At 46.8% G+C, this 27,737-nt stretch overlaps 2 protein-coding genes across 7 annotated transcripts in view; both read left to right on the top strand.

Moving 5' to 3' along the window:
* Positions 1-12,083, top strand: part of PKM (pyruvate kinase M1/2) — a 33,648-nt gene extending 21,565 nt beyond the window's left edge. Inside the window, exons 7-11 of one of the 2 annotated variants that reach the window (XM_087704168.1) lie at positions 214-364; positions 1,864-2,016; positions 7,411-7,577; positions 9,506-9,687; positions 10,818-12,083. In XM_087704168.1, the coding sequence (XP_087560294.1) occupies positions 214-364; positions 1,864-2,016; positions 7,411-7,577; positions 9,506-9,687; positions 10,818-10,924 (760 nt within the window). In that variant the 3' untranslated portion in view covers positions 10,925-12,083. Of the gene's footprint in view, positions 1-213; positions 365-1,863; positions 2,017-6,708; positions 6,876-7,410; positions 7,578-9,505; positions 9,688-10,817 lie in introns of both variants that reach the window. The other variant, XM_087704166.1, reaches the window with a different exon arrangement.
* Positions 12,084-15,202: 3,119 nt separating this feature from the next.
* The window catches only part of GRAMD2A (GRAM domain containing 2A), a 47,425-nt gene continuing 34,890 nt past the window's right edge, over positions 15,203-27,737 (top strand). For 3 of the 5 annotated variants that reach the window (XM_087704162.1, XM_087704160.1, XM_087704161.1), the window contains exon 1: positions 15,242-15,419. In XM_087704162.1, coding sequence (XP_087560288.1) covers positions 15,286-15,419 — 134 coding nt within the window. In that variant the 5' untranslated portion in view covers positions 15,242-15,285. The other 2 variants (XM_087704165.1, XM_087704164.1) reach the window with 2 other exon arrangements.

The following is a 27,737-nucleotide window of genomic DNA, read 5'->3' as shown; positions in this document are numbered from 1 at the left end:
AAACGGTTTACAGAGTCAGCCTCTTGCCCCCAACAATCTGGGTCCTCGTTTTACCCACCTCGGAAGGACGGAAGGCTGAGTCAACCTTGAGCCCGGTGAGATTCGAACTGCCAAACTGCAGTCAGCCGGCAGTCAGCAGAAGTAGCCTGCAGTACCGCACTCTAACCACTGGGCCACCGTGGCTCTGGTAACCCTTCCCTCTTTGCTTTTCAGATTTGATGAAATCATGGAAGCTAGCGATGGCATCATGGTAGCCCGGGGCGATCTGGGCATTGAGATTCCAGCCGAAAAAGTCTTCCTAGCCCAGAAAATGATGATTGGCCGATGCAACCGAGCCGGCAAGCCTATTATCTGTGCTACTCAGGTATTTGAAGGCTCTGAGCAAAGCCACTTAAGAGTTCGGCAGCACGTGAGAATTCTCCTGCCTGGCAGTTCTTAATGTGGCCTCTTGTGCCCGTATCACTAAGGGAAATGAAAGAGGGCAGAGTTTAATGGGGTGCCTGAAATACCACCAAAATAAATTGAAAGCTTTGTCTGGAACCGTCCTTAGAGCATCCTACAGGTTAGCCTAGAATTAAGGATTTGAACTTGCCTAGCAACCGGGGTTGTCGTTGATATCCAGCAGAACATCTTTAGATTTTTTTACATGTCCTTCATCCACCCACTCACTCACTTATTAAGCGCTACTTTAAAAGCAGCCCCTTCCCTACTCACCCACCGGCCCTAGATCACATGGCTGTGAAAAACATCTGAAAAGGCTGTTTTTAAAGACTTAATGACTTTTAAAGACTTTTAATGGATCACATGGTTGTGAAAAACATCTGAAAGGTTGTTTTTAAAGACTTTTAAAGCACTTCTTTACAAGCTGGAAGCTGCTTTCCAGCCCACTCCACGGGCCAGATATTTTGCATTGGCGTGCCATATCCGGCCCGCGTGCCATAGTTTTGAGGATGCCTGATTGATTGATTGATTTAATAAATTTATAGGCAGGCCAATCCCGAAGGACTCCGGGCGGCTTACAGAAAATAAATTTTAAAAGTGAAAAGTTAAAAACAAACGGAGAAAAACAAATTAAAAGAAAGCACATCATGCACCCAGTGTAATTGGGGCTGGACCTCAGTCAAGAGGTCAACAGCCACAGGCCTGCCGGAATAGCCAGCCTAGACTAGCAGATAGGGGCAACCTGCAGTTTCGGTTAGCTTACCGCTAATCCAGAAGGAACTGGCAAAGGAGGTTAAATTCCAAGCCCCCCAGAGACTTTGCGAACGTCTCTGAGGTCACTGGATCTCCTCCAACCTTTCACTGTCTCTCCGGGACAGCTTGGGTCCGAAACGACCCGTCCAATTTCCTTCGGAATAGGGGAATTTCAGGAATAGCCTGAAACTCTGTCTTCTCACTGCTAAGCCCCGCCTTCTTCAGGGGAACCTTTACCTTTAGGGCATCCTAAAGCTAGTGGCTAATTCAGGAATCTAAACACACACACAGACCGACACACACACAAGAGACCCTTCTAAACTTGTCCCAAAGTATCCATGATGTTACCAAAAGCTGTAACACTGCTTCAAAGCCTCTTAAAAATAAACTAGTGATTGCAAAGCTGAAACACGCAAAAAGCTTTAACCCTATTGAACGATGGGAACAAGACCTCTCTCAACAATAAAGTGATTCTCCTCCAAAGGTAGCTTGGAATTAGAATTTTAGCTAAGGACTCTTAAGGGGGACTGTAAACGTAGAGACGGCAGAGGTTTCGAGATTTGTTTGAGGCTGAATCAGCTTCGCCTTTTCGCTGCGAGAGCCTTTAAAAACGAGATCCTTTAAAAGCACTCCTTCCACGGAGCGCGTAACGTTCATTTTCCCTGCCAGATGTTGGAGAGCATGATCAAGAAGCCCCGCCCGACCCGTGCGGAAGGAAGCGACGTTGCCAATGCGGTGCTGGACGGAGCCGACTGTATCATGCTGTCCGGAGAAACGGCCAAAGGAGATTATCCCCTGGAAGCCGTCCAGATGCAGCACCTGGTAAGTTGGCCCTTCAACACTGGCCGCTTTAGAAGCACCGGCTCTCCCTCCCAGTAGCCCATCCCAACACATCCTTTCCCAGGCTAGTAGCTAGCATTTATACCCAGCGGTGGCTGGTCGTTACCTCCAGATAATTAACTCCAGAAAGTTAAAAGTATGGCCTATCTGGAGAAGGTGAGCCCTATTTGAAGAAGATAACGGCTTTCTCATGGGCATGCTGGTGTAACATCTGGAGTGGGAATCTAGTAAGATTTGCAAAGCTTGGGACCCTTTCACCTGCCCCTTGGATTGCCCAAGCTGTCCAGATCCCTCCTGTTCAAGAGAATCGCCTTGGTCCCTTCCATGTTGATCTCCATGGTTTAATTTCCGTATTTTTCGGAGTATAAGACACGCCTCCCCCCCCCCAAAAAAGATGGTGAGAATATACACTGAATGTAGCCCCACCCACCCACCAGCTCCCACCCTTTGGCCTCTGCCTCCCAGTAATTTACCTCCTTGCAGCGAAGGGGAAAATGGGGCTTGCAGAGGCTGCAATAGGCCGTGACCCGTCAAAACCGCGCTCGACTAAGCCGCGCCCGATTAAACCGCGTCGCTGACGTCATCAACAGGGCGACAACAGCCAGCGCGGAGAAAGAAGGGCGCTTTAAATAGCGCTTTGAAAGCAAGCCGATTCAACTTAAGGTAAGAGTTAGGTTTAGGGTTAGGTTAAGGGTTAGGGTTAGGTTAAGGTTTAGGGTTAGGTTAAGGGTTAGGTTTAGGTTTAGGGTTAGGTTAAGGGTTAGGTTTAGGGTTAGGTTAAGGTTTAGGGTTAGGTTAAGGGTTAGGGTTAGGTTAAGGGTTAGGTTTAGGGTTAGGTTAAGGTTTAGGGTTAGGTTTAGGGTTAGGTTAAGGGTTAGGTTAAGGGTTAGGTTTAGGGTTAGGTTAAGGGTTAGGATTAGGTTTAGGGTTAGGTTAAGGTTAAGGGTTAGGTTTAGGGTTAGGTTAAGGGTTAGGATTAGGGTTAGGTTAAGGTTAAGGGTTAGGTTAAGGGTTAGGTTTAGGATTAGGTTTAGGGGGTTTAGGTTTAGGGGTTAATTTTAGGTTTAGGGTTTACAGCGTCCTTCTGTCTCCATGCTGTTGTCGCCCTGTTGATGACGTCAGCTACGCAGTTAGTCGAGCGTGGTTTAGTCGAGCGCGGTTTTGTGGTGGAACCGCAATAGGCTATGGCAATCCCTGCAGCCTGAAACAGCTGCTCATCTGGAGGCCCCTGCTGAAATTGAAAGTGAAACTTGCTGTTTGCTGCAAGGGGCAAATTGCTGGGAGGCAGAGGAAGATTTTTTTTTCCCCTTGCGCTAATCAGGCTGTTTGCTGCGAGGAGAGGTGTCAACTATAAATGCCTATAGAACGTTCACAATTATTAGACTTATTTTTTTAAAGACTGCTTTATTCTTGTTCTAGACAGCTTAACAAAATGAAGAAGCTTTTTAAAACAAATGCTTGATCTGAAGAGGCCCAGTGCTAGTGTATCTTCTTTTAAAGAGCAGAGAATTCCAGAAACCCACATCAATTTTAACAGCAGCTGTACAAGTATAGTCTGAAATGTAACACCACGGTGTACATATCCTTTGTACTGTTTGCTGTTCGTTGCAAGGAGGCAAATTGCTGGGAAGGCAGAGGCAGATTTCCCCGCCCCCCATTGTTTTCCTCCCCAAACGCTAGGTGCGTCTTATACTTCGGAGCGTCTTATACTCTGAAAAATACGGTATCTGGGGTTTAAAAGTCACTTGGGTTCTTTATGTTGCGTGGGGGGTGGGGGGGGAGGAAATCCACAATGTGGAAATATGTGAGTCTGAATCCCACACTCACTACTGTCTCAGCCCTGGAACCTTCCTTGGGACCGGGCCAGGGGTGGGTGGGTGGGTGGGTGGGTGGGACTGGGATGGTCCCTTGGATTTTACTTCCGCTGAGCTATTGTGCTCTTGGAAGAGTTACCCGGTTTGCAAAAGTGTGCATGACTGACCTCGTAAACTGCCAGAGACCTTCTCTGATCTGCTTTGGAATTTTGTAAGTTTTCCCCCCCCTTGACCAAACTAGCACCAAATACCAGAATTGAAAGCACTGATTGCCTTGGCTGTTTGCTGTGGATTACAACAGCCTTATAACCTACTACCGTCAGCTGCAACGTCAGGTTAGTTAGCTTCCTCAAAGGAGCTCCCCTGCTGTACGAGAAGGATACTATTAACGCTGCCTCTCGGCTTGGGCCGAGTTCCTCTTGATAACCTCCCATGTGATAACCTCCATCACACCGAAGTAGAGAACGATCCCCAAGGCCGAAAGCATGATTATGTTGTCATACTAATCCCCTAAAACCCGTCTTTTGTTGAAACAAGCACGTACCCCAATAACTTTCTACAGCCTCTCTATCTTCCCATCTGCTTTCAAATCATTTAGGATAGATTGCCCCAATGTTTCCCGAGCCGGCGTGTGTATGTGTTAGGGTTAGGCCGGCAAGCCCGCAGCTCCCTTTGTGTGAGCAGTGTGCAGCTGCCTCTCACAGCAGATGGAGCATGCATACATGCACTGGCTTGCTGGCCATTTCCGTGGCCAGAGCTGCAAACCCTTCATGGCCCACTAGTGGCCCCGCGCCCCACAGGTCGGAGCCCCCCCCCCTGATTTAGGGCCAAAAGGCTGGATGAACTTGAGGGAATATTAATCCGTGACCACCTAACTGGTACAGAAGCTCTTCCAGAGTAATGGGACCCTGGAGGGTTGATTCAAACCTCCAAAATGGCTCGTTGGAGAACTTTCTGGCACCAGCCCGAAACATTTACACCCAGAAAAGTTGACCTGCTTTTTAATGGCATTCAGAGACGAAAGTTAAAATTCAACCTTCCTCTTCTTTTATACACACAGAGATCCTAGGAGCCCCTTCAACCAGTGGTGGGATTCAAATAATTTAACAACCAGTTCTCTGCCCTAATGACTAGCTGGGTGGGCGTGGCTCAGTGGTCATGTGACCATGCAGGCGTGGCCAACTCAACGTCACTCAGGTCGATGGGTGCTTTGCCTTAGCTGTTACAATGGAATAAGGGTTAACCGGAGAGGCGGTTTCTGTAAGCAGGGCAATAAAGATTAGGCTAGAAACAACACCAGAATGTTTCCTCCCTGCCTTCCTTACAGGATTAGCCCTATAAAGTGGGGGGGAAAACAAAAGGAGATTTCTTCCAACAACCGGTTCTCCAAACTGCTAGAAAGTGAACAACCGGTTCTCCTGAATAGGTGCGAACCGGCTGAATTCCACCACTGCCCTCAACCCCTTGCTGGTGTGTGTTAAATTTAACTGACTTTTAAGATATAGAAACAAGTGTCCTGTTTGCCATAAGTATCTCAGGAGAATTGCTTGCCCACAAGATGTTTTTCCGGACACCTTCATTTTCAATATGTAAACATTGAAATTATAATATTTTGAAATAAGAGAGGGGAAAGAACAGCCTGATTTAGCGACTTGAAGGATATTGAAAACCCTTAAGGCTGTTAAAAGTGTTTTTGAATTATAATTGGAACATGCTTTTCCTAGGATGACAAAATAAAGAGGAATTTTGTCTTTATAGAGGGGGGTGCCTTCCCTCTCGTTAGCCTCCCATCTCTGGTTTGAAGCCAGACACACACTCACAACCTCGTCTTTGAGAGAACAGATCTGCTGCTGTAACAGATTCCCAGAAGGGGGTATTTCAGGTTGCCTTTAAAGATACAGCTTCTAAGAGTCACCTCTGCTGATCCCACTGCCTTCTGCTGAGACTAACCATCTGTATCATGGTGGGTTTCTGGCTTTGTATCATCTTCTCCGTCTACCGATCTTTGTAAAAAAATCACATTAATCTTGATCCTTGGGGGCTTAAGGTACTGTAAAAAGTGTCATTTCCAAAACTCGATTATGCTGCTTTCCCTAATGTGTATCACGTTGCAAATAATCCTTATCGACTCTTACCTTAACTGCCTAGTTATAATAATCTGGAACTCTGCATGCTTTAAAAATGCTACCCAAGTCTCAACTTTTGGCTGCGAAGAACCCACATATAAGCTTAATTCCTGAAACGGGAGGGACATACAAGTTCAATACATCTCTGTTGAAAATTAATCATCTTTGGGATTGACAGTTTCTCGGGGAAAAGCGATTACTTGAACCCTGCCCCGGAAGGGAAGCTATCTAAGTTGGGTTGAATTCTTAACAAAGCAGCTGGCAGATTCTCTTTAAAGTGGAAGCTCTCCAGCCAAATTGAGAGACTTGGTTTCCTGCTAAAAATTAGGGTGGTGCAGCAATAGACTCCTCAAACCTCAGGATGTTTTTTAAGAAGAAGAAAAAATCCTGTTCGGTGGCACATTCATGTTGGTTCTGCAATCAGAACTTAGCGTGGATGCCCTGAATCCTTCTGATTTAGTGTATTCCTTGGGTGGATTTGAGCGACTTATCTCTCTTCCACGTGGCCTGAACGATATCACCTGCTCTGGAGCGCTGATTTTGTGGCTTTGGGGGTGGTTCAGATTTGGGAAGCCGATTGCTGCCTCACCCTCACCGTCATCATGCATGTCAAATAAGCAATTAACTCTCTCTTGCCTTACTGACATGATCATATCACTCGATGTATCTCTTTCCTTCCTTTCTGTGTTGCTCTTCCCTCCCCTCCTTCCCTCCCTCTCACTCTTGGCCTACAGATAGCTCGGGAGGCCGAGGCCGCAATCTTTCACCGTCAGCTGTTTGAAGAACTTTACCGTCACACTTCTCTCAGCCGGAACCCTTCTGATGCCATGGCTGTCGGCTCTGTGCAGGCCTCTTTTAAGTGCTTAGCTTCCGCTCTGATAGTTTTGACCGACACGGGCAGGTAGGGACTCCAGAGTTAGCCAGAATAACCAAGTAAGCTTGCCTAGAGGATTTGTTAATGGTCGTTTTGAGATGCTCTGAAAAAAAATAAAAATAAAGCAAATTTCCAGGTGGTGCTCCTCCATGTTAGTTAGGGTTCTCTCACAGCACTCTTAAAACTACAAAAGAAAAAAAAATCAGCCTGTCTCCATCTGTCTTAACCAAGCAGGATTTGAGGTAGGTCGAAGCAGACTCAGAGAGGTTCGTGCATGAAGGAATGAGTGCACTGGTCACTGGCAGACTGGCGTGGGGTAAGGTGGCAAGTCTTGCACCAGGTGAGGCCAGGCGGTGGATGCAGACCAAGGAGGCCAAGACTCACCTGCTCTTGTGGAGGATGACCGTCTCTGTCCCCCCCCGTCCCAGCAAAGATGCTCCGCTGGGTGGATTCCTACCTTGGTTGCTTCCACCCTGGTTCTCCGCTCGTCCCGCCATCCCTCTTTGCGCCTAAGCGGTGCCTGACGTGGCCGCCGTCACCCGAACGCCTGTTGCTCTTGTAGATTGCTCGCGAAGCCGAGGCAGCCATCTTTCACAGACAATTGTTTGAAGAGCTCCGCCGGCTGGCCCCCCTGAACCGAGACCCTACCGAAGCCGCCGCTGTGGGTGCCGTCGAAGCCTCCTTCAAGTGCTGCAGCGGGGCCATTATTGTGCTCACCAAGTCTGGAAGGTAGGAGGCGGAAGGTGCTGGCAGAAGTCGCGAGGACTTTCTCGGATGGCCAGATAACAGACACGCCCTGCTTCTGAGCCTCTTCTCTTTCTCCCTCTCAAGCACAGGTTTTCTTTCTCTGGATGGAAGCGCTGCTAATGTAGCCTTGGACTAGGCCTTCTAGAAGCTTAGCCGGTGGTCCTCCAGCTTCACTCTGAACTTTAATAAACTTTGCATAGGGTTGGACAAGAAATCAAATGCACCACTGTCAATAATTAAGTTTGTGTATCACAGGCTTGTAGTGCCAGTGTTTCCCAACCTCCGGAACTTTTGAGGCCTGTGGACTTCAACTCCCAGGATTCATGCTGGCTGGGGAATTCTGGGAGTTGAAGTCCGCACGTCTCAACAAGTTATCAAAGTTGAGAAGCAACTGTCTCGGACAATAACCATGAAACGGCAGCTTGCTGTGGACATGTGCAAACGAAAGAAGCAAAGCGTAGTGGGAATTTTCATGGAGCTCATAATTTGTGTGGGAAGGTCTTAAAAAGCTTTTTAAAAAGAGGGCGCCTCCCAGGGCATCAACCTCCAGCAAAATTTATTGAGTGGGCAATGCCCGCCGCTCAACAGGTGTGTAATTCACTCCAAAAAAGAGTGCTGCTTAAACTTTGATCTCATTTTTATCAACACACAGTTTTGCACATTTAGAGGGGGTGAGTTTGCTTGTGATTCAGTGTCTGATGGGGCCCAGGCCACCATACTAAACTAACGTATATTTGAACATAGCGTGTTACAAAAACACGGCAACGGCTTGGTTATGCCAGGTTTAGCATGCCAAGCAACTATCTGCATGTCTGCAATTTGTTTATATCTCTTGAAACTGCAGAGCGAATTTATTTTCTGCAGATCAGATCAAGCATGTCTGCACTATTACTATTATTATTATTTAGAACTGATGCAGAGTTCTAAATGATTGATTTTCCAAAACAAGGATTATCCAGGGGGGGGGGGGGTATTTTTGCAGCTGCGAAATGCAGATTTGGAGGAAGAAGCAGCTGCAATGAGCAATCCATTATATTGGCACACCCTGTGAAATTAGAGCATACTTCCTGCTTAAACCTTTCTTACTCTTCTCTCATAAAGGGTTCCTACCTACTGTTTGCTTACGTGTTTTGCGAATATAATTTAGTTCTGGATCGTATTTCCCTAATCGTAGGTCTGTAAATGCTTTCGATCTCTTAGTAGATACCCCATTGCCTTATTTGCAAAGGCTTGATGATGAGGGAAATTGGAAAGAGAAACCAACAATATTCCATTTAGAATGCTAATTCTGTAGACTGGTTGTTTCCTCCTGGGAACCAATATTTTTAAAATTTCGTATTTTTCGGAGTATAAGACGCAGCTTTTTCCCTCAAAAAAGAGGCTGAAAATCTGGGTGCATCTTATACACTGAATACAGCATTTTTTTGCCTCCCAAAATCCCGCCCCTTTGTAAAAATGGCCCTGCAGAGCCTTTAGGAGGCTTGCAGAATGCTCCTGGGGGCTGGGGAGGGCAAAAATTGAGCGAAAAACAGGCTGTTTTTTGCTCATTTTTGCCCCAGCCCCCAGGAGCACTCTATAAGCCACTGAAAGGCTATTCATGCCCTCTTTTTTTGAAGAAGAATGGGCCCGTTTTCACAAAAAACGGACCATTTTGGGGAGGTCTGCAGAGTGTAAAACCCTTTTTTTTTTAATTTGCCTCTTCAAAATCTTGATGCGTCTTATACTCTGAAAAACACAGTAATATTAGAACAGTTGAAATCACGATCTGCATGTATCAGTCTGAGGGTGTCTTTTTCCACCCTTTGTTCCTCCCCGCTTTTTGAAGCAAAACCGCACCTGTAGAATTGTGTGCTGCATTGAAGCCAGCTGTCAGCGGTGAAGATGATTTAAGCTTCCCAAATCTTTTCCAGATCTGCCCACCTGGTGTCCAGGTACCGACCACGGGCCCCCATCATTGCTGTGACCCGTAATGCTCAGGCCGCCCGCCAGGCCCACCTCTACCGTGGCATTTTCCCCGTGTTGTGCAAGGACGCAGCCCTGGACGCATGGGCTGAAGACGTCGATCTCCGCGTCAACTTGGGCATGAATGTTGGTAAGAAGTCATTTATGAGTCGCGGGTTTAACCCTTCCCGCAAGAGGAGCAGGGAAGCCGAAGGGAGCTACTGCTGTGAAAATGCACTTTCCAGAAACTGGTAACATTTGGGGTGGTGGTGGTACAGCAGGGGGCGCTCTCCAAACTTGGCAACTTTTTTAAGACCTGTGAACTTCAACTGCCAGAATTCCCAAGCCAGCCATACTGACTATGGAATTCTGGGAGTTGAAGTCCACAAGTCTCAAGGCTGCCAAGTTTAAAGGCTTCTGTTGTACGCCACCATAGGTACACTCCGGCAATAAAACTAACGTGCCCAGCATTGTGGGTATAAAATTCAGCCATTCCACTACAGGCAGTACTCTTACTGCAGGCTCCTGCTGCTGACTGCCGGCTGCCTGCAATTTGGCAGCTCGAATCTCACCACGCTCAAGGTTGACTCAGCCTCCCATCCTTCCGAAGTGGGTAAAATGAGGACCCAGGTTTTGGGGGGTTATATGCTAACTCTATAAATAGCAATAGCAGTTAGACTTATATACCGCTTCGTAGGGCTTTCAGCCCTCTCTAAGCGGTTTACAGAGTCAGCATATCGCCCCCACAGTCTGGGTCCTCATTTCACCCACCTCGGAAGGATGGAAGGCTGAGTCAACCTTGAGCCGGTGAGATTAGAACTGCTGAACTGCAGATAACAGTCAGCTGAAGTGGCCTGCACTACTGCACCCTAACCACTGCGCCATCTTGTTTAGAGAGGGCTGTAAAGCACTGTGAAGCAGTATGTAAGTGCTGTTGTTAAGTTGGAAGGAAGGAAGGAAGAGCAGTGGTTACAATGCAGCATTGCAGACTAACTCTGCCGACTGCCAGCAGTTTGATCCTGAGTGGCTTAAGGTTGACTCAGCCTTCCATCCTCCTGAGATGGGTAAAACAAGGACTCAAATTGTTGGGGGCAGGAGGCTGATTCTGTAAACCACTTAAGAGAAGGCTGCAAAGCATGAAAAGCGGTATATAAATCTTTAAGTGCTGTTGCTATTAAAGATGGTCATTAAGCGAACCAGTCATAAGTCAAAAGGACTATCTGGGGATTCCACATTAACCCCTCTTGCTTCCTCACTTTTCCTCTTTTGTTGCTGTTCCAGGCAAAGCTCGTGGATTCTTCAAGCCAGGCGATCTGGTCATCGTGCTTACCGGCTGGCGCCCTGGATCCGGTTACACCAACACCATGCGTGTAGTGCCTGTCCAGTAAAAGGGATCCGTGGCGACGAACACCCCTTCCTCCTGTCTCGCCAACCTCCCCCCTGCCTCTCTCGCATTAGACCAGCAACAGCTTGCCATTTTGTTCTTTATCTGTAGAGCGGGTAGTAGTGACTGCCCTAAGCCATTGAGTGCAGTAACTCGGCGGGGACGAAGGGGGTGGGGGAAAAGAGAGAGACTTCAATTTAGAAATACTTGAAATAGTTTGATAAGTGGAACCTCCCCCTCCCCCCATTTCTTCCTTGTCCCGGGCTATCCCGCCTTACTTGTTAGGAAGCCAGTATGATCCAGCAGCCGGGAATCGCCCAGTTTCTCTTCTGGAGCGATCCGCTTTGCAGGGAAACTAGGAATCCCGGCTGGCTTATTTAGTACGGCATTGTAGGCGAGGCTTGGCGTCCCACTTTGTCCTAAATCTCACCTTCCCAGCCTCTCTTCCTTTCTTGTAAGTCTGTGTTGTCAACACTCTGCCAAAACACTCCACTCACGAGCTCTGCTACACTGTAGTTGGCTCGATTTTGGAGGGGCTCACTCTGGTCCTTGCCACGAGATACACCAAGACCAAAACACTCCACTCACGAGCTCTGCTACACTGTAGTTGGCTCGATTTTGGAGGGGCTCACTCTGGTCCTTGCCACGAGACACACCAAGAATGCTCATTCCCTCGTAAGCAGGATGCTCCTGACTTCCATCAGATCGACACACACACTCCAGTAGGGGTTGACACGAGAGCCCCCCTCTCCTGCCCCTGGGAAGTTTTAGAAAGCAAATTTAACTCCCCTGTTCCTCCTTGCCTGTAGACCCAAGGGATATCAGAGTATATTTTCACAGTGGGTTGGTTCAGGGATAGATTGCGCTGGTTTTTGACAGGATCGGAAGATTTGAGGAAAACCCAAATTGTTGCTTACGAAACGGAAGGCGAACGAGCCAGGCAGGCCGCCGGAATTGTTCCCGTCACTGCACTCCGCCCAACCGAAGCTACCCAGGGTTGCTTGTGCCGCTGTTGTTGAGCTGTCTTGTGTTTCAGTTGAGTCACGCTTCCCGACAGTGCGCTCCGTAACTCTCTCTATACATTACCTGCCGTTAAAAAAAAGAGATGCATCGGATTGTCAAGATGCCACTTTATTTACATCAATAAAGCAGAGTTCAACCCATCCTTTTTCCTGTTTTGAAGTTTACCGATCCGCTGCTGGGTTGCATGAGAAATAAAAAATGAACCGGGGAAGGGCTTGGAAAAGAGTATGACTGGCCCCATCCTCCTGAAATGGCCTTTGGTTCAAGCGGTAATTAAAATATCACTTCCTCTTCTGTAATCATGGTACAAATTGAGCCCGACGTCTTCCTTTCCGCACCTCAAATAGCAATAGATGTTTAGGAAAAAAAAGTTACGATGGAAAAGTGCAGTGTTTCTCAACCTTGGCAACTTGAAGATGTCCGGACTTCAACTCCCAGAATTCCCCAGCAGTGGTTAGGACAGTGTTTCTCAACCGTGTCAACTTGAAGATGTCTGGACTTCAACTCCCAGAATTCCCCAGCCAGCATCTGCTGGCTGGGGAATTCTGGGACTTGAAGTCCAGACATCTTCAAGTTGCCAAGGTTGAGAAACACTGGTTTAGTATGTATAGTTTCGCCTTTGAGTTTGGTTTTTTTGCACATAACAAAGGAAGATAAAAGCTATTAGGAATTCCTGTTATTTCATCTTTACATTGCTAAAAGGTACAGCTAGAGACGCGAAAATAGTTGGACTTCAACGTCGCAGAAATAGAGATGGGTATTGAAAACTCCCTGGTGAGCTTGCTCTGTTCTGCCTTTCTTCCTTTCACCTCGGATGACCGGCCAGACAAAGCCGTAGCTTACAGCAACCCTTTGTTTAATTATTGTGTTGGGCCTAAATGGGTTCCCACAGACAAAACGAAAAATAAAAAAAACCAGTGGTAGAAGCTGGAACTTTGCAAGACACAATGCCCATTATTTAATTTTTACAAAATTAAAAACTGGGACAAAGTTTGTGGATAGATTAGGGCCCCAAAGGAGGACCGTTGCTGCTACTTCTGCTTAAGACGAATTATTTACCTATCTGCTACATAGGCCATTCTAGCTCAGGAATTATGTACTTAAAACGCAGCAATACCACAATTGGGATCAGAAATTCCATTGTTAAGGAGATAATAGCAATAGCAGTTAGACTTATCTACCGCTTCATAGGGCTTTCAGCCCTCTCTAAGCAGTTTACAGAGTCAGAATATCGCCCCCACAGTCTGGGTCCTCATTTCACCCACCTCGGAAGGATGGAAGGCTGAGTCAACCTTGAGCCGGTGAGATTAGAACTGCTGAACTGCAGATAACAGTCAGCTGAAGTGGCCTGCAGTACTGCACCCTAACCACTGCGCCACCTCGGCTCCAAGTGAGTTTCACCCCTTATGACCTCTTTTGCCATGGTTGTTAAGCGGATCACTAATTATTAAGTGAATCATGCAGCCATTATGCAAATCTGACTTCCCTATTGATTTAGCCAACTTGGAAAGTCTCAAAAATGGCCACCAGATGACTCCAGGATGCCACAATTATAAATGCTGCCCTTTTGCCAAGTGTCTGAATTACGATCGTGTGACCATGGGCTCTGCGGTGGTTGTAAGTGTGAGGACCAGTCATAAGTTACTTTCTTCAGTCCCGCTGTAACTTTAAATGGCTGCTACACTAATCATTGTAAATGGAGGCCTACAGGAGTTGAGTTCATTTAGAATCTGCTGAATTTCACCCCTGCTTGAAGGGCCATTCTGTGCCCTTCCCATTGCTGGGGGAGAAATCCGTTGCCGGGTCTTAGGCGCAAGGGATATCCTGGAAGCATTCCAGTGGCTTTACTTCCAATAAAGGAGTATATTTGTAGGTGGTGATTGGAAGGAGGGGTCTATGGGGATTCTCAACTATCCTGGTCGTCCCAAAGGGCCTTTTTTTTTTTCCAATAGGCAACTGGACTGTCTGGAGTTTTTTTTTTCCTCTGAAGATGTTTCTGCTTCCCATCCAAGGAGCTTCTTCAGCTTCCTTCACCATTCAGTCAGAGCTGAAGAAGCTTCTTGCGTGAGAAGCAAAACGTCTTCAAAGAAAAGAAAAACCAGAAAGTCTTTTTTTAGGTGGTGGTGGTGGGAAACCCCAACTTTTGCAATCTCCGAGCTTGCTTGTTTTCTTGCAGGCGTTATGTTACCCAAATAGGTAACATCATCGGGATTCCAAGGGCTAGCAGAAAAACCCACACCGTTGTAGCACTGATGATGTTACAAGTTAGGGTAATGAAAGGTCTGCAAGAATATAAGCAAGCTCAGAGGGTTTACTGCTGAGTAAATCAGATTTGGAGGAAGGACTTTTGGCCTGCTCACTCAGGGCATTGCATTGCAGCCCCTGCTCCCATGGGGTCTCTGCCCGAGAAGGACCCTCAATCTATTCTTTCCATATTCTATTCTTTCCATATTCTATTCTATTCTTTTCTATTCTTTCCATATTCTATTCTATTCTTTCCATATTCTATTCTATTCTTTCCATATTCTATTCTATTCTATTCTTTTCTATTCTTTCCATATTCTTTTCTATTCTTTCCATATTCTATTCTATTTCCATATTCTATTCTATTTCCATATTCTATTCTATTTCCATATTCTATTCTTTCCACATTCTATTCTTTTCTATTCTATTCTTTCCATATTCTATTCTTTTCTATTCTTTCCATATTCTATTCTTTCCCTATTCTATTCTTTCCATATTCTATTCTATTCTTTCCATATTCTTTTCTATTCTATTCTTTCCATATTCTATTCTATTCTTTCCATATTCTATTCTTTCCATATTCTATTCTTTCCATATTCTATTCTTTTCTATTCTATTTCCATATTCTATTCTATTCTTTCCACATTATATTCTTTTCTATTCTATTCTTTCCATATTCTATTCTATTCTTTCCATATTCTATTCTAAGACACCCCCAGGGAGCCAACTCCGTCCTCGGGAGGCCGCGGCCCCTTTAAGAGCGAAGGAGCTTTTTTATTTTTTTTATTTCCCTCCTTCCCAGGCCGGCTTGACCCCTACCCCTCCTTTCTTGCTGATGGGGCGTGGCCTTGCAGCAACGGTGTTAGAAGGTACCAATGGCGGCGCGAGGCGGGAGCCGGACTGCCGCCGCTCATAGGCTGCCGGAGGGGGCGGAGCCTGAGCCGGCCGATCGCGAGCCCGCCGGGAGTGACGGCGCGCTGCAGGCATTCGGGGAGGGGAGGGGGGGGAAGAAGGGGAGGAGGCGATCGCGCGCTGCTGCCGCGCAGGTATGCGAGTCGCGCGGTGCCCGTGTCGGCCGCTTCGTGGGAATGGGGCGGTATGCGAGGTGGTGACTCGCGGGCCAGGAAGAGAACTCCGGGGTTCAGCCGCGCCTCGGGATGGCGGGTTGGAGGGTCCTTGTCCTGCTGCTGCCCCGAGGAACCTGCGGAGCTGAAGGAGCCGCCGCCGCCTTTGTATGTACGTCGGGATCCGCTGAAGGGGGAGAGGCGTGTGGGGGGGGTGTCTGACTCGGGCGGGGGCTGGCTTTCTGCCGTCGTCGAAGCCCGAGAGGAAGAGGGGGTCTGTGTTTGTGTGTAGACACGTGTCGCCTTCCCGTCTCGTGGGAAAGAAGTGCGGGTTTCCGAGGAAAAGCGACTCCTTTTCTTCTGCAATCATTTTAGTTCGGCTCTAACTCGGGCAGACGCTCTGCGGGGGCTTTGCTTTCTGACGTCGTCGCAACTCGGGAGGAAATGCGCGCGTGTGTGTGTCTGTATATGTGGACACGTGTCTGGGGTGTGTGTGTATATATATACACGTGTCGCCTTCCCGTCTCGTGGGAAAGGAGTGCGGGTTTCCGAGGAAGAGAGGCTTTTCTTCTGTAATCGTCTTTGCTCGGACAGACGACCTCCTTGCAGAAACCATGCGGGTGCCTTGCTTTCTCCCGTCGTCGGAACTCGGGAGGAAATTTGTGTGTGTGTGAGTGCAGACACGTGTCTGTTTCCCATCATCTGGGAAAGGAGTAGAAGAGAGGCTCCTGCGGGAGGGGGTTTCTAACTCGGACAGATGACCTCTTGCAGAAGCTCTTAAGGGTGCTTGGCTTTCTGCAGTCGTCGGAACGCCGGGGTGCAGAAGCGTGTTGGCTTCCCGTCTCGTGGGAAAGGAATACGGGTTACCCGGGAAGAGAGGCACCTTCGACTCGGAGAGTGGGTGTGTGTGTCCAACTGGGGTAGAGGACCTCTTTGCAGAAGTCCTGCAGGTGCCTTGCTTTCTGCAGTCGTGGGAACCTGGGAGAGGGTTAAGGGTCTCCTGGAGAAGGAGCACCAATGCGGGGAAAGAGTTAGGGGTAGCTGGTTGTTGGAAGCCGGCCCTGTCCTGGGGGCTGTGAGCACCAAGGCAATTGAGCCCAGCATTTCTGTTGTTAAGTGAAACATTGGCTAAGTGAGTTTTGCCCCTTTTCTTTTCCACCTTCCTTGCCACAGTTGTTAAGTGAATCGCCGCAGTAGCATGGTTGTTAAGTGAGCTTCCCCTTGGCTTTGAAGGTCCACCAAGAGGGGATTACGTGATCCCAAGACACTGCAGCAGTCGTAAATAGGACCGTCTGAATTTTCATCAGGTGACGGCCAGGATGCTGCAACGGTCGTAAGTGTGAAAAATGGTCATAAGTCACTTCTTTAGCGATGTAACTGTCAAACAGTCACTAAAAATGAACTGTTGTAAGTCGAGGACTATCTGTACGAGTTGAACAGCATGAGGACAGCCACGCCTGTTCCAATTCTCTGCTTAATGCTGGGTATCCTGGGCTGGCCCTGCTTCATCTGACCCACCTTGGAGGGTTGTTGTAACATCAAAAGTGTGGAATTGAACCCTGGCGCGCAAGAGGTGATTAATGGGCACTGGATGCCATTTACCGTCAGTGTTTGAGTGAAGCAATTTCCTTTGGTCCCTTTGAGTCAGTGCAACTGTCTATAGACAAATTCCTGCATCTTTCTGGGCACGGTTTTTCAGAAATGGTTTGTCGTTGCCCATTTCCTAGGGCTGGGAGCATGTGGCTGGCCCAAGATCCATCCAACTTGGCTTGGTGTCCCAGGCGGAGCGAGAGCTCCCAGGCTCCTGCTCTCTAGCCTGAGGCCTAAACCAGACTGGCTCTCTTGTAAGGCTTGTAAAAGAAATAAAAAATTTAATTTGCTTTGTTCTTGGTTGGGGAAAACAGAGTTGCCAGCTTCTCAGCATTAAATCCCTCAATTTAGCTCCGCTGCTTCTAATGGAGAGAATTTCCTTTCTCCTAACCTCATTGACAAAACTATCATTTGGAATGGCTCTTTTTGCGACAGATTTCTGCTCTTTTAATTCTGTCCAGTTGGGTGGGATTATGAGGGTTGGCAAATATTAAAGGACGAATAATCTCTGCCAGCTATGTAGCCTATTTTTTTTAAAAAAATAATATATAAAATTAGGCTGGCAAAGAATGCTGAACTCTTTGGATCCAAAACAGTAACTTTTCGATATCTGGCAGGGATGTCTGCAGGGTATGGTAAAAAAATAAAATAAAATAAATCACATGGTAGCCACAATATAATCTCTGTGAATCTTTGTCTGGTTTGTATGTGCATTGGCAGAGATGTTTTTAATGGCGGGTCTATACTTTAAATCTGGGGTCTCCAAACTTGGTAGCTTTCCCAAGCTAGCTGGGGAATTCTGGGAGTTTGAAGTCCACCAGTCAGCTGCCAAGTTTGGAGACCTCTGCTTTAAATTCTGGATTTTGTGTTTCATTGGTCTGGGACTGCCATTAAATTCAGTCCAGATATTATGAAACGGGCTATACCAGGGCTCAGCAACCCATTCGTTCTGGAGCCACATGTGGCTCTTTCATTCCTCTGCTGTGGCTCCCTGTTGCTGGTCGGCTCCACAATTGATAGGGCTTTCGGTTAGGACAGGTGGAGGAAAAAGGATGCCACACTAGGAGGAGACTCTATGATGGGGGAACCGGACTTCTGGTCAGCAGAGGAAAAAGGACGCCATGCTAGGAGGAGACTCTATGGTGGCGGAACTGGACTTCTGGTTGGCTCCAGAATTAAACAGGGGGCTTCCTGTTAGGACCTGTGTGGCTCTTTGAGTGTTTAAGGTTGCCAACCCCTGTGCTATGCTATCTGTTTCCCTAATTCCAGCAGTTTAGGAATTGTAGTTCAGTATAAGAGGGAGGGGTTCCCCACCAGTACCCAAAATCCTACTTTATTTTTTAATTTGTTGTCTTGCAGTCCAAGATACGAATATGCAATTAGGGGGGGGAAAAGAACCGTTATAAAATTTTGGGAGGTTTGCCTCCTCCTTCGAGCTGATATCAAGACCCTTTTAAATATAATTCAGACGGTACCAATAAGGGTTAGGGTGCCTTCAAAGGTTTTGTAGTTCCGCCAGTGTCATCGTTCGGTCCTTAAAAACCGCATCCTGTCTCACCCGGGTTTGCCGAGAGAGAGAGAGAGAGAGAGAGAGAGAGGGTGAGCCACAAAATTGGCACCAGCCTTTTCCTTGCCCTTTTTCCTTTTTCACAATCCCGGCTTTGTCTGCAATTATCAACACGAACAAGGGAGGGGGAAGAAAGTATCCTATTCAAGTTTTGAGTGTCCTAATTTCTACCCAGGGAAGGACTCCGGACTGAGCTGGACACAGAGCGACTCCTGCAAACTGAGATTATTACCTAGTTTGGGGTTGCAGAAGGTGAGAGCAATCCGTGGGTTGTTTTTTTTTGCCCTCCGAAGTTGTGAGTGCCTCATCCCTGGAGGTTTTCAAGCCATGTGTCCAGAATGGTATTAGGCTTATAGCCACAATTGAGCTCAAAAGTTTTATGTTGCTAAGCGAGACATTGGTTCGGTGAGTTTTGTCCCAACCGATGACCTTTCTTGCCACAGTTGTTATGTGAATCACTGCAGTTGTTAAATTAATATCACGGTTGTTAAGTGAATCTTTGACTAGGTCAAAGATTCACTTTGTCTTGTCGGTGTTCTGACCGAGGCTTCCCAAGAGCCTGAAGCAAACTCCTTGTCCTGACAAAAGCCCCTTTTATTCATTGACTCTGAATTCTGCTCATTCACATCCAGCAAAATCTTTCGAGGGAGGATTTATGATCACAGACCTTATCTGGCTTGGAGAGATGCCAGGCTAATTTCTGTTAAAATTTGGCAAGGAGTCTTGGAGAGTCACGAACCAATGAAGCGAACTAATTGTCTCCTGCAAACTCCACTCCCCTTTCGTTCCTCTTTTATTTCCTCTGGGAGGGGCCATTCATTGTCCACCGGTGGCCTTACTCCCAAGCCGACCCCTGTTCTTTAGCTGTTCCCTTCGTCTGGCAGCTCTGTGCATGCACACACTGGGAACAGACTCCAGCTGTTCATCTGCCTCACTGATGTCTGACTCTGAAGGCAGCCTATGGCTCTGCCCCCCTCTCTGCCTCCGACACAGAGCCCTCATCAGAGCCTTCTCCAGACTCCAGGACTGGCCCATGTTCCTCCCCAACCTCCTCACTGTCTGAATCTGCTGCCAGCTCTGCCGGCGGGCCACAACAGTCGGAAGGTTGCAAAAGCTAATCATATGACCCCGGAGCACTGCAAACATAGTTAAATATGAACCAGTGGCCTAGCATCCAAAATTTGTTTCATGTGACTCATGGGGATGCTGCAGCGGTTATAAGTGTGGAAAAAAACGGTTATAGGCCACTTTTTTTCAGGGCCTCTCTAATGGTATTGTAAGTTGAGGAGTGCCCCGAGCACGGGGCTGGACTAGAAGACCTCCAAGGTCCCCTTCCAACTCTTGTTATTCTATATTCTGCTCTGCTTTCCGTTGGTTGCGCTTATGGCCAATAGTGGCCGCTTTCTTTGCCTTCTCTTGTTTTCCTTCCTGGCTGAAGGATGCGTCTTGTTCCCAGCACGAAGAGGCTTTGTGAGTTGGTAGCGAGCGTGTCCTCTTTGCGCAGGATTGTTGTGATGCGGTTTTGTTCCTCCCTCTTGCAAATCCATCTCTTCCCCGTTGGGACAAAACGTCTGGTTCTTTTTTAATTGAATTGAATTGAATTTTATTATTTGTATGCCGCCCTTCTCCGGGAGGGACTCAGGGCGGCGAACAACTCAAAAGGGGAGAAGGGGAACATAGAACACAATACAAATAGTTAAAATAGCCAAGAATCACACAACCACACAGGTCGAGAGGGGAGGGGAACTCATCAACCCCAGGCCTGCCGGCAAAGCCAGGTTTTGACGGCTTTTCGGAAGGCCTGGAGAGAGGTGAGGGTCCGAATCCCTGCGGGGAGTTCGTTCCAGAGGGCTGGAGCTGCCACAGGGAAGGCCCTCCCCTGGGTAGTAGCCAGGTGGCATTGGCTGGTAGACGGAACCCGGAGGAGGCCAACCCTGTGTGATCTAATGGGTCTTTGGGAGGTAATTGGCAGCAGGCGGTCTCTCAAGTACCCAGGTCCAATACCATGGGTTCCCTTCCAACGTTTTCCTCTTGTGCCACTTGGGCATGTCAGTTCATTGGGGTTGCTTGGTCTTGTTCCTGTTGGCAGAGGTATCTCTTTAGAGCCCTGAGGATACCAGGAATGTGAGAAATTGGGACGTTGGGCAACACACACCTATAAACCATGTTTCCCCAAAAAATAAGACAGGCTCTTATTTTCTTTTGACCCCCAAAGAAGCACCTGGCCTTATTTTTGGGGAGGCCTTATTATTTTTGAGGTTCAGGAGGCGGCGAGCGTGGTCACCTCATGGCAGCTGCTGTGTGGCAATATTTTCAGGGAGGGCTTATTTTAGCACATGCGCTCAAAAGCCCAATTGGGCTTATTATCCAGGGAGGTCTTATTTTTTGGGAAAAACGGGTTATTTTACATGAATTCAGTGCCACCATGTCTTCTTTTTAGAATTTGTATTTTCCCATGATGGTTTCTTATCTTTTTTAGTCACCAAAATCTATTAAGGTGGAGCAGAATAGATGCTCAATATTAGTTTAGTTTAGTTTTCCCTTTATTTGTATGCCGCCCTTTTCCCTGGGGTGACTCAGGGCGGCTCACAGTTCAAAAAAAGGGGGGGGGAAGACAAACAATATTCCAACATGGAGACAATACAACATATTAAAAAGAGAGCACAACAGTCACACAATTCGGGGGGGGATAGAATCTTAACCCCAGGCCAGCCGGGACAGCCAGATCTTTAAAGCAGCGCGGAAGGACTGGAGGGTGGTGAGGATCTGAATCTCCACGGGGAGTTCATTCCAGAGGGTCGGAGCAGCCACCGAGAAGGCTCTCCTCCGGGTAGTTGCCAGTCTGCACTGACTGGAAGATGGAATTCGGAGGAGGCCTAATCGATGCGATCGTATCGGTCTAGTGGAGGTAATTGGCAGTAGGCAGTCTCTCAAGTACATATATCTCAAGTAATATATGACGGCAGAACCAAAAACCATTTTTCTGCAGAAACGTTTTATTGCTTTCGAAAGAATACCGTCTTTTTCGGAGTATAAGACGCATCTTTCCCCCCCCCCCTAAAAGAGGGTGAAAATGCGGGTGCGTCTTATACACTGAATGAAGATCCACCCACCGGCCCCAACCTTTTGGCTTCTGCCTCCCAGCAATTTACCTCTTTGCAGCAAAGTGGGAAGGGGCTTCAATAGGCTATAGCAGTGTTTCTCAACCTTGGCGACTTTAAGCCCTGTGGACGTCAACTCCCAGAATCCCCCAGCCAGCTATGCTGGCTGGGGGGTTCTGGGAGTTGACGTCCACAGGGCTTAAAGTCGCCAAGGTTGAGAAACACTGAGCTATAGCAATCCCTGCAGCCTCAAAAAGCTGATGATCGGGAGAAACTGAAAGTGAACCTTGCTGTTTGCTCCACATGGCAAATTGCTGGGAGGCAATTATTTTTTTCTTGTGCTAATCAGGCTGTTTGCTGCAAGGAGGTAAGTCAACAACTACAAATAGAATATTCAAATTATTAGACTTATTTTTGAAAGACTGCTTTATTATTACTCTAGACAACTGAACAAAATGAAGAAGCTTTTTAAAAATAAATGCTTGATCTGAAGAGGCCCAGTGCTATTGTTTTAAAAAGTGCTATTCTTTTAAATAGCAGAGAATAACTATACTTCCAGAAAGCACGTCAATTTTAACAGCATCTGTACAAGTATAGTCTGAAATATAACACTACAAATTGTGTATATTGTCTGTACTGTTTGTTGCAAGGAGGCAAATTGCTGGGAGGCAGAAGCAGATATTTTTCCCTTGTTTTCCTCCCCAAAATCTAAGTGCGTCTTATACTCCGAAAAATACAGTAAATAATGGATTTAAAAGCCCAATATGGAGACAATGGCCTTATTCATTATGGTTTGATATTATAAGTGAATTTGAGACTAGCCAATTCCATTTCTTTCCTTCCCTTTTCTAGCATGGCTATTAGGAAGGGTGCAGAATAAATTGCGTCCACACATACCCTATTAACCTTTTCTCAACCTGGCAGCCTTTCAAGCAACGGTGGCTTTAAAGAATTCTGGGAGTTGAAGTCCATGGGCCGTAAAGGGGCCGTAGTCATCGTCCCCCGTCCCCCCCTCTCCCCCCGCTTTAAAGCCACTCGGAAACCTGGGCTGAGAAAAGGCCTGTGCCCCACTGGGAAAACACAGAAGTGAGCCAAGATCCCATTGCGGTTCTTTGAGCTGTGACTGGGAATCAGTGGGAGGCACAAATAGATAATCTTAAAGCGTGTGCCAAGTGCCGCTTTGAGTTATTTATAAAAATAATTAAGGCGAGATATAAATAAATTTGACTTTGTGGGCCGTATAACCTACAGCCGCCTCCAATCCGGTTCTCCTTGTCCCCTCTTCATGTCCTGCGACCCCTTTACGAGTCGGTTTTATTGCTCCTGTTTGCAATAGAGTTTGACTCTGTACTGTACTGTGTTTGCTCTCCTCTCTCTGTCTCTCTCTGCCTCTCTGTCTGTGTCTCTTCCTTTCTCTCTGTCTGTCTGTCTGTCTCTCTGTCTCTCTCTCTCTGTGTCTGTCTGTCTCTGGCTCTCTGTCTGTGTCTCTGTGTCTGCCTTTCTCTCTGTCTCTGTCTCTGCCTCTCTCTTTCTGTCTGTGTCTCTCCCTATCTTTCTCTCTCTTTGTCTGTCTGTCTCTCTGTCTCGGTCTCTGCCTTTCTCTCTGTCTCCCTCTCTGTCTGCCTTTCCCTGTGTCTCTGTCTGTCTGTGTGCCTCTCTCTCTGTCTCCCTCTCTGTCTGCTTTTCTCTGTGTCTCTGTCTGTGTCTCTCTGTCTGTCTGTCTGTCAATATATTTTAGACTGTTTTTGTTAAAGATTTATACCGTGTATGGGTTCTGGGAAGTCGGGTGAGGGAAGGCTGGGGGGGGGGGAGGTGGGAGGGAGGGATATATATCAGGTTTGACGAGAGGTGTTAGATTTTAATGTAATTTGATTCCACATGTATACTGTCTTTTTTTTCTCTCTCTCTTTAAAACTAGGATATGTTAAGTATATTGATATGGAAGCGGAAATACACCAATGAGAGGAAGATTGGGAAGGAGAAGGGAGAGGAAAGATGGGAAGAGAGGGATAGGAGAGAGGGTAAGGGGGGAAGATGAAGAGGATAAGGATAAGGAAGAGTGGAATGTAGAGAGAGGAGAAGGAGAAAGGAAGGGAAAGTAGAGTAGGAAAGGATGATGGAGGGAAGATAGGAAGTAGGAGAGAAGTAGAAGAAAGAGGTGTATGGAGAGTAGAAGAGCTAATAATGGCTGTTAACTTTTGTGGGGGCGTTGATGACAAGAGGAACTGATGTAATCATTATTTAATACTTTATGATACTGGCTATGTATAGTATACATGTGATTGTATGTTATGAAAATGGAAACAAAAATATGTTTTTTTTTAAAAAAGCAAATCAACAAATAAAACTTGAGTCAAGTCCTTTAGTCCAGGGGTGTCAAACTCAAGTTCCCGCAGGGTAGATCCGACCCACGGGGCGCTTAGATCTGGCCTGCGGGGCTGGCCGGAAAATAGCAAAGGACCGACCCGCGGTGCTTCTGGCAGCCAAAGTGGAGCGGGGTTCGGGGGGGCACACGTAGCCCCTTGTGCTCCATTTTCAACCTGGACAGCCTCCTGCAGCACTGCTGATCCAAATGAGGCATAGGGCTGGGGTGGGGTGGGGCACGCTGCATCCCATTTTGGCCAGCAACGTGCAGCAAGAGTCCGCCCAGGCCGAAAACGGGCCACAGGGCGAACACACGGGCCCCAATTTGGCAAGCAGGGTACTGCATAAATCGTACATCCTGTCTCTTCCCCACTTCGGCCACCACCCGCGGAGGTGAACTACAATGCTAATCCAGCCCTGGAAGAACTCCAGTTTGACACCACTGTTTTTAGTCCCTCCTCTTGACTGGAGAGATCAGCCCAAATCTCCCTCCCTCTAAACCATTCTGGCTTTTAATAAATCACCAATAGAACAATATTCCGTACCTGAGTAGGAAGATTTTTTTTTTCGACTGAAAGAAACCGGCTTGATCTGGGCAGAGAGGGAAGGGTGCGAAAGAGAAAGGGACAGATTGTCAAGATTATGTTCCTGGTTATGTTTCTAATCAGTTTTTTTCTCCTCCGGTGCCCCGAAATGTTTTTTTTTAAATTATTTGATTTTTTTTTAATTGAAAATTTTAAAAAAGCTTTTACAAATATTTACCTCCCCTCCCCGCCCAAACCCAACCCCCCCCCAACCTTCCCCCCCCCCCGGCTTCCCAGAGCAAATACAGAGTATAAATCTTTAACAAGCATATTCTACAATAAAGTAAAAGAAAGTTAGTATCATCTTTCATTTGTGCTTTAACTCCTCTTTTGTTAGGCTAACTCTAAACAGATTATCTCATTCCTTGCTTTTTTAGTCATAAACTATCTGGAATTTTTTAGTCCCGTATTTATTTTGAATATAGTCAATCCATCTTCTCCAGTCCATTTTATATTTCTCATCTGAGTGATCCTTATGATATGCTGATATTTTAGCCATCTCTGCTAAGTTTGTTACTTTTAATGTCCATTCTTGAATAGTAGACAAATCTTCCTTCTTCCTTCTACATTTCCCCGAAATGTCTTTTGTGTAACTCTTCCAAACCAGGTTTGAGAGCACCGTGCTTCTCAATCTGAGCCATTTTCATGTAAGTGGACTTCAACTCCCAAAATTCCTCAGCCAGCCGTGATTCTGGGAATTGAAGTCCACGTGTCTTCAAGTAGGCAAGCTTCAGAAACATTTGCCTTCGTAACTTTTGAAATTTACTGGCGAGGAGGGTTTGTCAGGCTGAACCTCCGTTACGAAAGGGAACAAGGTCGACAGATGCTGATCCGCTAAATCGGGATGAAATTGCCTTCCAGTGGAGTAAAAAAGATGCTGTCATTTAAACCTCGATTATCTCTGGAGATATCAAGACACAATATCAAGAGAGATCAAGACACAAGGGACATGGTGGCTCAGTGGCTAAGACGCTGAGCTTGTCGATCAGAAAGGTCGGCAGTTCGGCGGTTTGAATCCCTAGCACCTCGTAACGGAGTGAGCTCCCGTGACTTGTCCTAGCTTCTGCCAACCTAGCAGTTCGAAAGCACATAAAAATGCAAGTAGAAAAATAGGAACCACCTTTGGTGGGACGGGAACAGCGTTCCGTGCGCTTTCGGCGTTGAGTCCTGCCAGCCACTTGACCACAGAGGTGTCTTCGGACAGCGTTGGCTCTTTGGCTTTGAAATGGAGATGAGCAGCGCCCCCTAGAGTCGGGAACCTCTGCTGGGTGACTACTTAATGTGAGCATTGCCACGTGGATCTTCTTGGGCCAAATAGCTGGGGTCAAATCCTTCTTGGCTGGCTGCCTAGGAAAGGAGCAATGGATCTATTGTGGCTTACTTCTCAGCAAATCAGCTGTGAATGGCCCTTTGTTTAACTGTTTCTAAAAATACAAGGTGCTCAGGAAGCCTCCAGGTACAGTGAATGGGCTCTTAAGAGCTGAGCAGACAGCCTTAAGACCCCCCCCTCCTGCTCCCCACCTAGTTTCAAAGCTGAAGAATAGAGGCTAAGCCTCCTTTTCCTTCTGGATGCTAAGATCATTTCCAGAGGATGAGCACTCCTATTGTTTCGTACCTGGCCTTTCTCCTGGGGGGTGGGGGGGAGATTGCACCCCGCCTTTTATGTCCTATGTTTCAATAAGACAATCTTGAGAGGCTCCCCAAAGCCATTGCTACCATCCATTCCCTCCACAAGTCGGGGGCCGTGAAAATATCTACAGACCCCTCACATCCCGGACATAAATTATTTCAACTTCTACCCTCAAAACGACAATATAGGGTTCCACCACAAAACCGCGGTAGACTAAAGCGCGCTCGACGAAAGCGCGTACGTGACGTCATCACATCGCGACAAAAACAGCACGCTGTGAGCGGGAAACTTAAAATTAACACGTAAATCTAAACCTAACCCCCCCAAACCTAACCCTAAGCCTAACCCTTAACCTAACCCTAAACCTAACCCTTAACCTAACGCTAAACCTAACGCTAAACCTAACGCTAACCCTTAACCTAACCCTAAACCTAACCCTAACGCTTACCTTTATGTGAATCGGCTTGCTTTAAAAGCGCTTTTTAAAGCACCCTTTTTCTTTCTTGTCGCGCTGCTGATGACGTCACGTACGCGCTTTAGTGGACTGCGGTTTTGACGTGCCACGCAATATAGGACATTGCACACCAGAATAGAATTCTTTATTGGCCAAGTGTGATTGGACACACAAGGAATTTGTCTTTGGTGCAGATGCTCTCAGGGTACAGAAAAAGAAAAAGAAAATCGAATACATTCATCAAGAATCATAAGATACAACACTTAGTGATAGTCAAAGGTTACTAATAAGCAATCAAATCGTACTAGGAAAGAAAGAAAACAATATAAATTGTAAAGATACAAGCAACATTCCCTAAGTGGGAGGCGGTAGGTAATAGGAAGGATGAGAATAATAATAGCAATACAGTCTTAGCAAATAATTTCACAGTATTGTGGAGTTTAGTTGTTCAGCAGAGTGATGGCATTTGGGGGAAAAAACTGTCCTTTGGTCTAGTTGTTCTGTTCTATTCTATTCTTATTCCTATTCCATTCCATTCTATTCCTATTGAGAGACCGCATCCTGCCAATTACCTCCTCGAGACCAATTCAATCACACAGATTAGGCCTCCTCCGAATCCCATCTGCCAGTCAGTGCCGACTGGCGACTACGCGGAAGAGAGCCTTCTCAGTAGTAGCTCCGACCCTGTGGAACGATCTCCCCGTGGAGATCCGTACCCTCACCACCCTCCAGACCTTCTGCACAGCCCTTAAGATCTGGCTATCCCGTCAGGCCTGGGGTTAGATTGTAATCCGTCCCCACCCGAATGAATGAATGTTGTGTTTTATTTTTAATTATGTATTGTTATATGTTTTACTGTTTGTGTTTCCCCCCCCCCCTATGGATTGTAAGCCGCCCTGAGTCCCCCCAGGGAAAAGGGCGGCCTATAAATAAACTTTCCTATTCCTATTCTATTACTATATATTCTAGTCATTAAGATAATGGGAGACAAGCACTCCATAAACAGATTTTGTTCATAGTGTCTTTTCTTTTCAATATAGTTGTCGATCATTTTTTCACCCAGGAGTGACTTATATTTTCTAGGGCTGTGCAAAATGTCTTGAGTTTTAGATTTAAAACAGCGTGTTCCTATCCCACCGAAAGAGTTCCAGAACTACTCCATTCCAGTCAGGAAGAGTTTTGAGCTCAAAAACCTG

This window comes from Thamnophis sirtalis, unplaced genomic scaffold (assembly GCF_051295495.1).
Source record: "Thamnophis sirtalis isolate CommonGarterSnake01/CBP01778 unplaced genomic scaffold, rThaSir2_p1.2 scaffold_2, whole genome shotgun sequence".
Lineage (NCBI taxonomy): Eukaryota > Metazoa > Chordata > Lepidosauria > Squamata > Natricidae > Thamnophis > Thamnophis sirtalis.
Note: the sequence above shows the minus strand (reverse complement) of the source record. Positions and strands in the feature narration are given on the sequence as shown.